Source organism: Dromiciops gliroides, chromosome 6 (assembly GCF_019393635.1).
Source record: "Dromiciops gliroides isolate mDroGli1 chromosome 6, mDroGli1.pri, whole genome shotgun sequence".
Taxonomy (NCBI): Eukaryota; Metazoa; Chordata; class Mammalia; order Microbiotheria; family Microbiotheriidae; genus Dromiciops; species Dromiciops gliroides.
Window position 1 is genome coordinate 51,458,027 of NC_057866.1, and position 13,144 is coordinate 51,471,170.

At 35.9% G+C, this 13,144-nt stretch overlaps 1 protein-coding gene across 2 annotated transcripts in view; it reads right to left on the reverse strand.

The window, feature by feature from the left end:
• FAR1 (fatty acyl-CoA reductase 1) overlaps positions 1-13,144 on the reverse strand; it is a 105,569-nt gene that overhangs the window by 33,664 nt on the left and 58,761 nt on the right. For both annotated transcript variants that reach the window (XM_043970798.1, XM_043970797.1), the window contains 2 exons: positions 9,926-10,121; positions 4,493-4,668 (listed from right to left, as the gene is read on the reverse strand). In XM_043970798.1, the coding sequence (XP_043826733.1) occupies positions 4,493-4,668; positions 9,926-10,114 (365 nt within the window). In that variant the 5' untranslated portion in view covers positions 10,115-10,121. The remainder of the gene's footprint in view (positions 1-4,492; positions 4,669-9,925; positions 10,122-13,144) is intronic.

The window sequence follows — 13,144 nt, forward strand, 5'->3', positions numbered from 1 at the left end:
CTAAGTGCTAGGGATTCAAAGAAAAAGCAAAATTATCCTCAACCTCAAGCTTATCTACAAGCTACATTCTAATGGTGGAGTCAATATATATAAATGAGGACTTAAAAGATAAAGGGTAGAAAACTAGCAGCTGGGGGAACAGGAAGAGATCTCCTGGAGGAGGTGGTGAGTTAAGTCTTACTGGAAATTACAGGTTGGGAGAGAGAGAAAAATATAAAAGGGAGGCACAGAGATGGCAGATAAAGGTGTCATGCATGAGGAACAGTGATTCAGAAGACTGGAAAAATCAGGAAGAGACAAGCTTAAGCAGAGTTTTCAATACCAAAGGACTATATATGTGATTATAGCAGCATGAAGGAGCCAACTGAATTTATTAAGGTAGGGATGGGGTGACATAACCAGAACTAAAATGCTTTAGAAAAATATGAAGATTAAATATTTAAAAGTGGAAGGGGCCTTAGAAGCCTTCAAGTTTAACTCATTTATTTTACAGATGAGGAAACTGAGGTAGAGAGATTAAACAACCTGCTCAGCGTCACACAACTAATAAGTGCCTAGGACTCCAATCTTCCTAACTCTAAGCTCAGTACTCTGCCTGCTATTCCATGCTGCCTTTCACTTTCACAGCCATGAGCAGAATAAAGACTTCAGGCAGGGAGAAGTCTACTACAAAAGTCCAGACAAGATGTGATGAGGGTGTATTTTAGGGTGGAGGCTATGTGAGTATAGAGAGGGGAACACCTATGCAAAAGATGTTGTGGTGAAAGAAATTACAAGATTTTGCAACTACGTAGATATGTGGGAACAACCAGTATGTCCATCAAATGAGGAAGAGATGAACAGGTTCTAATATATTTATGGACTGGCATACTATTGTATAATAAATTACAATTATGAAAAAGAAAATATAAAAAGATATTATGAAGTAGTGAAGGAGAATCAAAACATTATGTAGATGACAACTACAACAAAACAAGAGATGGGTGGAAAACAAAAGGATGATAAGAAGAGAAGAAAATAGGACTTTTTTATTTTATAAACTTAATACAGATTTTTAACAAATTTAAAATTCTTTGGTGCCTGTAACTCCATGTAAATAATTTTTACCTTATATGAATGTTTTTGATAATGGTTACTATTAAGATAAAAATTTTTAAATATATAGTTATATCAGAAAGCAAAAATTTTGAAATAAAACTAGGCTTGTATTAAGTAGGTTTCTATTCAAAGATCAATTCATATAATAAATATTTGAGAATAATGTGGGCATAAATGTAATTTGTAAAATGTAAAATAATAGATAAAACATCATCACTGGCTAGCACATGAAATTAAATACCTTCACTAAATTGAGTTTGATTAAAAATGGTAACCATAAGACTGGGATAGCGAATTATTTTTTTTCAGAGCAATAAGGGTTAAGTGACTTGCCCAGGGTCACACAGCTAGTTAAGTGTCAAGTGTCTGAGGCTGGATTTGATCTCAAGTCCTCCTGAATCCAAGGCCAGTGCTTTATCCACTACACCACCTGGCTGCCCCCTGGGATAGCAAATTTTTAACAAAAGTAAGAGTCTTTTTAGTTCTGGTTGTTATAAAAGTTTTGGTTGTTATATTTGCAACAAACTGGTTGTTTAAGGAATAAAATGGAAGGAAAACAACAGATGGAAAATGGAAAAGATTCTATAAAAATTTATAGAAAAGTCTTTTTTTCCAGTCATAATGGAGTGATGATATTTAGATTTTAACATCCCATTTCCCAATGTGATGGAAGTGGAAGTAGAAATTACACTAAAGCAAATAAAGACAAAAGGAACAAATGAACTGGGCAAAGTATATACAAAGGAGGTACGTGTGGGGGAGACACAGTTTAAGAGTATGCATAAAGTAACTAAAAAGAAGGGAGCATGCCAAAGGTATATCATTAAAAAGGAGGAAATGAGCAAATACCACCAATACAGCAATTTTCCTAACTCTACAACATTGTATTATGTTATATCTATCTAGCATTTCTCCCTAAACCACCTTAGAGTTAACTATTTTCTATTTGTTTTTATACAGGTATATGACATCTCCCGTGTTAAAATGTCAACTCCCTGAGAGCAGAAATTTTTCATCCTTTGTATTCGTAGCCCCAAAGTTTGGCAAAGAGCAAGCTCTTAATAAGTGCTTACTGACTGATTTACTGATATTAAGTTCTAGTTATCATCCAATAACTTCAGTAGATTTCATCACGTTTCATAATATAGGGCAGTGTGCCAGTGCCCAGCTCTCCGGCAGAGCACAATGGCAGCCACTGCCCCTGGAGCTAAAAGCCAGACACCAATGTGATGAATATTCATAAAGAAAGTACAGAATTTCACTGAAATGACTAAGGTGTCCCTCACTTTCCACAAGGAGAGGAAAACTGTCTTTTCCCCATCCTTTGTACACTGTTAAAAGGATAACGGATTCAGAATAGAACATATGGGTTTGAATCCTTGCTCTGCCACTGACTGATTATGTGACCTCTGGCAATTCGCTTCGCCTCTTACAAACCACAATATCTTTATCTATAAAATGGGGCTAACATTTGAATCTTACCAGAATTTCAGGGATCAAATGGGAACTCTAAGTAACTTGTAAACATATGGCCCTACCATAAAAAATAGGAAAGAAAAAAGAATCAGCAATAACAAAAGCAGGGATTTCTTCCTCAGAAGTGCACTTTTCCCATGTGTACTTCTCGCCTTCCAGGAGAGATTACTTTGACAAAGTTAATGTACCTACTAGAAAGCAAAGTCAACAAGCATTTCTTAACTGCTTACTATGTGCCAAGCACTGTGATAAGTGGTATAAATATAAATCCAAACAGAAAGACAGCCTCAGCCCTCAAGAAGTTTACATTCTAATGGGGGAAGAAAGCACATACAAGGAAACTGAAAAAGGAGAGGGTGGAACACTCAGGCAGCAACACTGTACAGACAGTCCAAAAAGTCAGGAGTAGATCCTGGAAAGGAATAAAGACACGATTGGCCTTGACATTTTCTTTAAAATGGAGATTGTTCTAGAAGGAGTCAGCAGAGAGGAAGTGGCTTACTGGGATGGAAGGTAGTTCCAATGTGAAAAATGTATGAGAAATCCAGGGATGAAATCAACTTTTTTTTTTTTTTTTGGTGAGGCAATTGGGGTTAAGTGACTTGCCCAGGGTCACACAGCTAGTAAGCGTTAAGTGTCTGAGGCCGGACTTGAACTCAGGTTCTCCTGAATCCGGGGCCAGTGCTCTATCCATTGTGCCACCTAGCTGCCCCGAAGTAAACTTTTTGACCTTATCAGTAATGGTATTTTTGGATTTTCATCAGTGTCCTTAAATTTCGACTTGCCAGAGTATTATGCCAAACAGATGTTTAGTACTGAATTCACAATAGAAAATCTGACCAGAGATCAAGGCACTACTATTACTGGCCATTGGCCAGGGTTTTCTCTGTTGTGTGGAAGCTTTGTGGTAACAATATGCAATATAACAAGATCTGACCTAGTTACAAAATGGTTGAAACAACTACTTTATAAAAACAAAAAAACAAGTAAGCCTTTAAAAATAAAGGGTATCATATGTGACTGCAACTAGTTTATCATCTCCTGCAAATTCTTGGTGCAGAAATGTCTGCTTTGTTTAGATGCATCATGGCATAGGAGAAAGGATGTTGAACTTGGGACTCTACAGAGACTGGAGTTTGTCATTTTGAAAATTCACTGGCAAAGTGTTGAAGTAACATTTTAACAAGGTAGGCTTTTCCCCCTGCCATCTTCGGAAGAGGCATCATTATATGTCATTTTTTAAAAAATCTATACTAATTAGACTTCTAATAATATTGGGTATTTTTTAAACCTAATCCACCCTCCAACCCCAGCCAAAAGCAAGTGCTACTTTTCCTGAAGAAGCCTTCTGATTAAAATCAAGGAGGCACTGCTTTAAAAGGTGATTGTGGGAAATGTGTAGCCTATACTATTGACCTTAGTCTTCATAGATAAGTGGAGTAGAAAGATAAAATGCCCCAACAATAATCTGCAAAGGAAGAGGGGAATGCAGTGAAGAACTGACAGTATGAGGACAAAGGGGACTATCAGAAGGAATAAGAAGCTTGCTACGAGAGAGAAAATGAATAGCGTTGTCAAAAGAACAGAAGCTACAATCCTAAATTTTTCCACCAACTTCTCCACAGCTTCCCTTCCATCTCCCTCATTTTAACAGCAATGACTGTTTTTTGGTAAAATACAGTTTTTCAGCATCTTTAAACTGAAAAAAAAAGGGGAAAAAAAAGAAGGAAATTATTTTGAAAACATCAGGACATTCAAAACCACACACAGCATCCGGCCAAGCATTTCATATAATTTCAACATACTTTGACTAAAAAAAAAGTAGGCTATGCTCAACAAAATTCATCTTTTAACCGCTAGCAAATGGTTTTCAAAGAAACTGCCAAAATAAAGAATTCATACAAATAACTAGACTTACCTTAAATTTTCGTTAAATCTGACAGTAGCTGCACAGTGGAATATGATATTAGTAGAATCAATGATGATCTCTTTGTCTTCTTCACTAAGGGCCAGTTTCGGTTGAGTGAGTTCACTGCTGATTGCTATGATTTTTTGTCTAAATTGTGGATTTTCATCTCTCAGTCTGTCAAAAAGCTAGAAAAGAAAAAAAAAAAAAGACAGGACTACAAAATGTCATATCTTAAGAATTCTTTGCAGATCCAAGAAATAGAGCCTCCAAAGATTTTATGATATAATTAGGAAATTTTGAGTAGTACTGACTTACAAGAAATGAAATTGAAAGTCAAAGATTAAATATCAAAAAGGAGGAAAGAACACTGTTTAATACCTACTTTTCTCTTGCTCCCTTAAAAGCAAAAATGCCCATAAGCGTTCTAAGCATACAACTCCCTCAACAAAAATAGGAAAACCAAGAGAATAAGCAGTTGGAAGGGTAACATTTTAAGCAGGAAATCTAAAGTCTAAATTTAGTACCAAACCTAGAGGTCAACCTTTCATTTGCAGAACAAGGTTGTATCTTTGTTTTACCAGGTTATAAATATTAAGATGAGGCACATCCGGTAGTTAAGACAGTTGAGGAAGGAAAACATCTCAACATGCTGTTATTTGTTTGTGACTTAAAATGATCCTACCTCTTTATCAAAAAATTCAAACTATCCTAGAATAATTTGACAAAATACAAGGTGTCCCAAAGTGTATTAGTACAGTTTTAAGCTATTAGGAAGGGTCACCAAACTACTGCCCAAGGGCTAAATCTCCCAGCTCTGGACAGAATTCGTAATAAGTGAGTTGAAAATAGGGGGCAAAATTATAAGGTGCAAACCCCCAGTATCCTTCTATTTTCAATCAATGAAAGCAAAATTCTTTCTAAATAAAAGTGGCAATGAGTGATGATCATCCCATCCCTGGGAAAAACACTTATTTTCTCTGGCATTGGTTTCTTCATCTGTAAAAGGACAAGAGTGAACTAGAATAACCTCTCAAGTCCATTTTACCGATCCTAAACTAACTTCTCTGATGACATTTCATCTCACTACCTTTCAGACATCTCAAACTGGAAGTCCAAGTAGAAATATTAAAACTAAACATATCCAGGGCAGCTAGGTGGCACAGTGGATAGAGAACCGGCCCCGGATTCAGGAGGACCTGAGTTCAAATCCGGCCTCAGACACTTGATACTTACTAGCTGTGTGACCCTGGGCAAGTCACTTAACCCTCATAATGGAACTCATTTTCTTTCCCCCTAAACCTACCCTCTCTCCAAATTTGTCTACTTTTAAAGGCACAATTCCCAGTCTTACAATCATCCTTGCCTCCTCACTATCTCTCACCTCTCATATATACTCTCTTGCCAAGGACTATCAATTTCACCTTTGTAACATCTCTAGAACAAGCTCCCTTCTTTCCTCTGACACTGCCACTATTCTGCCCTCATCACCTCATGTCTAGACTCCTGCAATTAAGTCTGCCTTAAGTCTTTCTCCACTCCAATCCATCCTCCATTTGGTTGCCAAAAGCTCAGGTCTGATCATGTCACTCCCACTCCCCCCAAAATAATTCCAGTAGCTTCCTATCACTTCCTTCCATGATGAAGTACAAAACCCTGTTGAACATGGAAAACCCCTTCATAATCTAGGCCCAACAAGCACACTCATCTAGCTTTCTTTCATCTTCCTCCCAAACACATCCTCTTCAATCCAGCGACACCGGCTTCCTGGCTGTTCCACAAACAAGACACTCCATTTTTTGGCTCTGGGCATTTTCTCTGGTGACATGGCCCCCATGTTTGCAACGCTGTCCTCATCTTTGCTTCCTGGCTTCCTTTAAGTCCTAACTAAAACCCCATCCTCTACAGGAAGCCATTCCTAACCTTGATTCTAGTGCCTTCTCTCTGTTAATTATTTCCTATGCATGGCTTGTTTGTAAATGTGTTTGCTTTTTGTCTCCTCCTTTAAATCGCGAACTCATTGAATGCAGGACTGTCTTTGTGCCTCTTTTTAATCTCCAATGCTCAGCAGCATAGTGCTTAGCACAGAGTAGGAACTTAATAAAATGCTTATTGACTAATGCTTTAGCACTAAAATTGAACCTCACCTATTTCAGCCATCATTCTTCCTGCTGACATCACAGACTCAAAATTAAGAAATCATCTTTAATTCATTCCTCTTTCTCACCTCTTAAAAGCCTCTCCTAGTCTCTTTGCTAACAGCCCACCAATTCATTCTGCACACTACCTCCAAACTAATCTTAAAATACTGCTTTCATACTGTCTGCTCATTTGCTCAAAAGATTTTAATGCCTTCCCACAGTCCACAAGATAACGTCCCAAATCTACTTCCTAATATTCAAGGCCCTCTGCATTCTACTACTTCATCAGCATTACTTCTACTCCTCCCCACCATAAAGCTGCCACTCTGTTTCACAATGACATATTCCTCTCTTTTTTTCTTAAACACCACCTGTGTATTACTCTGGCAGCCCAATACTACTTCCTAACACTAGTTCCTTTCTAAGTGAAATGTTCTTCCATACCTAATCAGTTCCTACCAACCCATACGCCTACCTCCTCGGTGAAGCCTTTGATGACCAATACTCTAACTATACCATATTTTCCTCCTCCAGAACTCAAAATAGAAGAGCTGGAAGGGACCTTAGAAATCTTCTAGTCTAACTCCACACCATCACTACCGCTATCACCCCAACCTACTGACAGGGAAAACAGATATAGAGAGGCATTAATTAATGTGCCCAAGGTCACATAACCACTGAATAGTTGGGACATGGTTAGTACAAGATTGCCCAGTTCCTACATTTGAGGCACTAAAATCTCAGAAGAGAAAAAGAATTACAGAATTTGAGGTAGAAAAGGATCTACTTCAACCCTCTTGTTTTGCAGATAATAAAATTAAGATCCAGAGAACTAATGTAAATTTCTAATTTACAATAAATGAAGGAGCTAAACCCAGGTATTTTGACACCTTGTAATTCATATAACAACCATTTCTTAAGCCTATACAATGTGCAAAGTACTCATGATACAAATATACAAAAAGACATTGTTTTCAAGGAGCTTCTATGCTTTTAGGTGGAGAACTAACCCAGGATTCTATGTATGATAGGGATAATCTGCAAAGAATAATAAGAGGAAATAAAGGAAGTCCTAGTATTACGTTTGTATGTAACAAATTCAAATGAAAGATATGGACAATTCTTTCTTTGTATTAACTAGCGAAGAGATTAATCTTTAGTAGGGAAAAAGGACTTCAAGGTACTCAGACATCTGCTATAAGACTCAATCTGATAAAAGTAGAACACCTACTACTACAATTGTCAGCAAGTGAAGAATTTCCCTCTCAGCAAGACCAGAAAAGCTCTATTCTGAATTTAACTCTGACCAAGAAAGACCCAACTAATAACATCGAAGTAATTGGAACCTTAGGGAAAAATGACCCCGTTAACCTAGAGGTTATAAAAGCCAAGGAAAAAAGCACTAGACCTAAGTATGTTAGAGTATAATATGAAAATATATTCTGTGAAACTAGTAACTTGGAGCTAAACTCAAAACATTTATGAATCTCTAAAAGTGTAACAGACTACACAACAAAGAAAAAAACAACAAGGCAGAAAAGAGAAAGGCATCTAAAGAAATTGGTGTGGCTAAACAGGAAGTACTCTGGAGACCATCAGATTAAAAAAGTAATAATAAAAGTTCACATTTACATAGCATGTTAGTTTACAAAATACTTTCCTCAAAGTAGCCTTTCCAGCAACCCTATGAAATATGCCATAATTTTTAAAGAATGTGATTAAAGGAGGAAGGGGAATATAAAAGTTCAAGGGCAGTAACTTTTGTAAATATAGAACTGACTAAAATAGATTAATCAATAAAACTTTGAAAATGTATTCTATAAGTTGATTTTTAAATCTGAGAATTGAGGTTAAAATGTCTTAGAAAATGACAAAATAATGAAGACAATTACACATTTAATCTTTTCTCATCAAAAAGTGGTATTTTTTTAAAATGAGTACAATGTTATTTCATATTTCAGATGACAGGGGGTCTAATTAAAGGAAGAATAAGCATTTTCTGTTTCAAAACACTTCCTATTTAATGAAGTCATGTGCAGTGAATCAAGCACAACCAAAAGATAAACATAAACTATCACTAAAACTATGTACACGGAGACAATGCTGAAGAGCAAAAGTACAGGGGGATGGGATAAAGAACTTTCTATAGACCTCTGTGGCACTCTAAACAACGGCCCTCTAAGTGCCTAAAAGAATGAGAAGACTTTAAATTCCATCATCCATAGGGACACATGTGCTCTGAAGGGATACACATGCTCTGGATATAAAGATTCTTCCTACATAACTGAAACTTAATTCATTAGAGCTGAAACTTTTTTTAACCTAAAATTCTTCAAAAATATCTTAACAAAGAGTATAGTAAACGTAAAGCAACCTTTTTCTTACTAAAAGCACCATCATTACAAACTACATAAATGACCCCAGACTACTTGTTATTCTATCAATGTTTATCCCCTCCAACATAAGTTTTGTGTCCTCTCTCCTTACCACTGTTCAGTGGCTTTGTTTGTCCAAACCATCCCCATCACTTACCCTCCATTGAGTTAAATCTTGCCAATTCTATTGTTTTCCATTCCCTTCCCTCTGTCTTTTTATTTCTTTTGTGTATTTTCTTGTCTCCTATTTCTTTTCTTTCTGAGACTTCTCAGTTTAGGAACTAGTGAGACTTTAACACCTCTCACCAATGATAACTCCTTTCTTCAGATTTGTTGACTGACCCTTCACTTTTTGTCTTCTCTAAACCTTGTTGGATTTCTTGAATATTTAATACTGCTCATAGTAGCTTAATTTTTTTTGTACTTTCTAGTTTTTCAATGTTCCCCAAGGTAGAGATGCCAGAAAACTGACAGCTTGAAAATTAAGGCATTACTATACACTTTCAAAGAGTAACTGACAACACAAGGAACTGGTATCAATGACCTTTATTTTTTTAAAAGTGCAACATACTTCCAAACAAAGGGAATATACAGTCACTAACAATGCTTATTATGTATAGAGTAGGTGCTCCAAAGACGTATTATAATGTTTTGTTATTCTTCAAAATACTTAAATCTTATACATCAAAAAAATGCTCATCTTTTAAAATAATTATCTTCAGTGCTTAGAAATTGAATTTACAAAAAGTATTCACAATAGTGATTAATAACTTTTCTGCTTCTCAGAACACTTTCAATAGTTTAGTAGTATCACACACACAGTGCATACTAAAAGGTTTCAAAGGGTTCTGGCAAGATGCATCAAGTCTTTCTCCAATATACAAAGAAACATCTTATGGGCTGTGTCTTTGGTCATTTTCTGAACTTACCTTGCCACTAATCACCTCCTCCACTCGCTCCTGCGGGGTCTGGCCAGCTTTCTGCCTCACTAGCACGTATACTGAATTCACCTTAGGACAAGACCGAAGTAGCTTTTCGAGAAGCACCTTCCCCAGGAAGCCAGTGGCGCCTGTGAGTAGGACATTTTTTCCTTCATAGTATTCTGGAATTGAAACCATTCTGTCCCTAGGGAAAATAAAGCACATATGATCTTATTACTCAGTATTTTACTCAAGTAAAATGATTTTATTACTCAGAATTTGTCCAATAACAAAAACTTAATGTTCAAACAAAACCAAAGAACCTTGTATAGCTCAGGGTGGTAATGTGGAAGGGGTCCTAGAGTCAAAGAATTGAGAGGTGGAAGGAACTTTCTTTACTTGCACCACCAGTAAGGAGCCATCAGGACTTAAGACTTGGAATGAAAAAAACCCTCTACCTCCTGGGGCAATTTTAATTGTTTAGAACTTTTTTCTTTCTATAGTGTTAAAACCTCCCTCTCAACTTTCCACCTGCCTTCTGAAGCCAAGCAGAAAAATGTTCATTTCTCTTCTTCATAATAAACTTCGAAAACTTGAAGACACATAGTCGGTGCTAAGTAAATGTTTATTGACAAGTATCACATCTCCCTTAAGTCTCCTATTCATTAGACTAAAACATTCTCAGATCCTTCAGATCCTCAGAAGGGAAGCCTAACAGCAGTGGAAGACAGCTGGATTGGGAGTCTGAAGACCTAGATCCAAAGTTGCTTCTGCCAAACACTTAAACAACTCACTTGCCCTACTGGGGCAAAAATTTCTTCAAGTGGAAATGAGGCAGTTGGCCTAGGTAAATTCCAAATTCTCAGTCTCTTCTAACTGCCTCTCTATGATGCTAAGATCCTGAGGGTCTTTACTATCCTGACACACTTTTACTGTCTAGCGTTGTCTTCATGTCTTCTCCAGTTTATCAATAATACCCTGCCAGTCTTTAGACTCCACAAGGGCAAGGACTATATAAACAGTTTCTCTTCAAGTACCTTGCATACAGAAGTTCCTTAACAATTTTTTAAATTTTTTTTTTTTTTTTTGCGGGGCAATTGGGGTTAAGTGACTTGCCCAGGGTCACACAGCTAGTAAGTGTTAAGTGTCTGAGGCCAGATTTGAACTCAGGTACTTCTGAATCCAGGGCCGGTGCTCTATCCACTGTGCCACCTAGCTGCCCCAACAATTTTCTTTTCATGTTTACAAAGGATATTTTTAAAAATAAGACTTTAGAGAGTTTTCCAAAGAGCTCCAAGCCTCCTTTCCATGAGGATGAAATTCTTTAGTTGCAGGCCAAATCCAATTATTATGAACACTAAAGGGATTCAAATGTTTTCATTGTTTTACCTATTTTTGATATCTGTGATATCACAGAAACTATAAAAATTTGCTTTCTAAATAATTATTTAAAATTCCAGGTCAAGTTATGTGTTTAGATAAGTTGTATTAAATATTTTTTTAAAAACCAATTCTATCTATACTACAATTATTTTTTCTAACTGAGAAAACACTAAGAAATAACTTTTATGTGACAAATATTGCTGTAATAAATAAAACATGGAAAAAAAGAACCAGAAAGCAGTTATTATTAATGAATATCGATTAAATAATTTAAAATAAAATCCTGTCAAAAAGATTATAGTAATATAATCCAAAACTTAAAAACCATGCCAATGATAGATTTATATGAGAGAATGCAATATAATTATGTGTATGTATTAAATATAATACAATATAATTATGTATATGTATTAAAATCTAACAATATTATTATACCATAGGATCTGAAATGTAGAGCAGACAGGGAATACAGACACCATTTATAGGCAAATTCCTTTATCTTACAAATGAGAAAACTGAAGCCAAGGATGGTTAAATGATTTGCCCAAGGTCACATGGTAAGCTGCAGAATTGGGATTTGAACTCCCAAGTACCATGTTTCTAAAATACAACACTTCAAATACAAATTCAAATACAACACTGACCCCAACATCATGATGCCATTTTGGCCTTCTTCAAGGATGAAGGACAAACAACAACAACATTTGAAGTAAAGTACACTCAACTACAATGCTCATCTGTGCAAAAAACCCTTGAAAATCATAGGCAAAAAAGGGTTTCTCCTAAGTGTGACCAAAAAAAGTACATATCTAAAACAAACAAACAAACAAAAAACCACTAGAAGCTGTTTCAATCAATATAGTAGTAAAGCAAGAGTGCTATCTCATTTGACATTGTTCTAGAAATGCTAATATTAGCAATAACAAAAAAAGAAACTAAAGGAATAAATATTGACAAACTATGACTGAGAGATAATTCTAAACAAATCAAGGTACAGAAGGTACCTACAAATTAAATATATGAAATTGAAAGTTTTTGCACAAACAAAATCAATACAGCTAAGATAAGAAAAAAAAAAGCTACTGACTGGGTTGGGGAGCAGGGTGGGATGCTGAGGAGAGACTGTGCCTTGTAACTTTCTGATGACTAAGATATACACGTAACAATCATCAATATATGAAAACCAAGAGAGATTCTCAATGAGTAAGTGGTCAAAAGATACAAACAATCTGTTCTCAAATGATCAAACTACTGACTACATGTTTCAACACTGTTCCAAATCACTAATAAGAGGAATACAAATAAAACCAATTCTGACGTTTTACCCAGAAAACTGGCAAAGAGGACAAATGAAGGAAATAGTCTATGCTGGAGAGGCTGTAGAAAGACAACCATTCTATAAATCAATTGTACTTAAAAAAAAAAAAAGACTAACACATCAACATCCTTTGATCCAGAGGGCCCACTTCTAAGAATATAAACCAAAAAAGTAAAAAACAGAGAGGTGCCATATTACACCAAAATATTCGGAGTAGCACTTATAGTAGAAAAGAATGAGAAATAAAGCCCATCTAGTGTGAAATAATTAAATTACTTGAAGTGCATGTGATTGTAATGGAATATTACTGCTTTGTTAAAAATCAATGAATATGAAGAAATTCAAAGAAACACTGGAAAGCTTAAATGAACTAATAAAAAAGGAAGCAGAAACAGGAAAATAATTTACATGATTATAGTAATGAAAAGAGAAAAAACTTAACCCTGTGTCTATAATGATGAATCCACCTCAATTAAGAGATGAGAAATGGACAGGCCTCCATTCTCTGCAGAGATGAAGGACAAGTG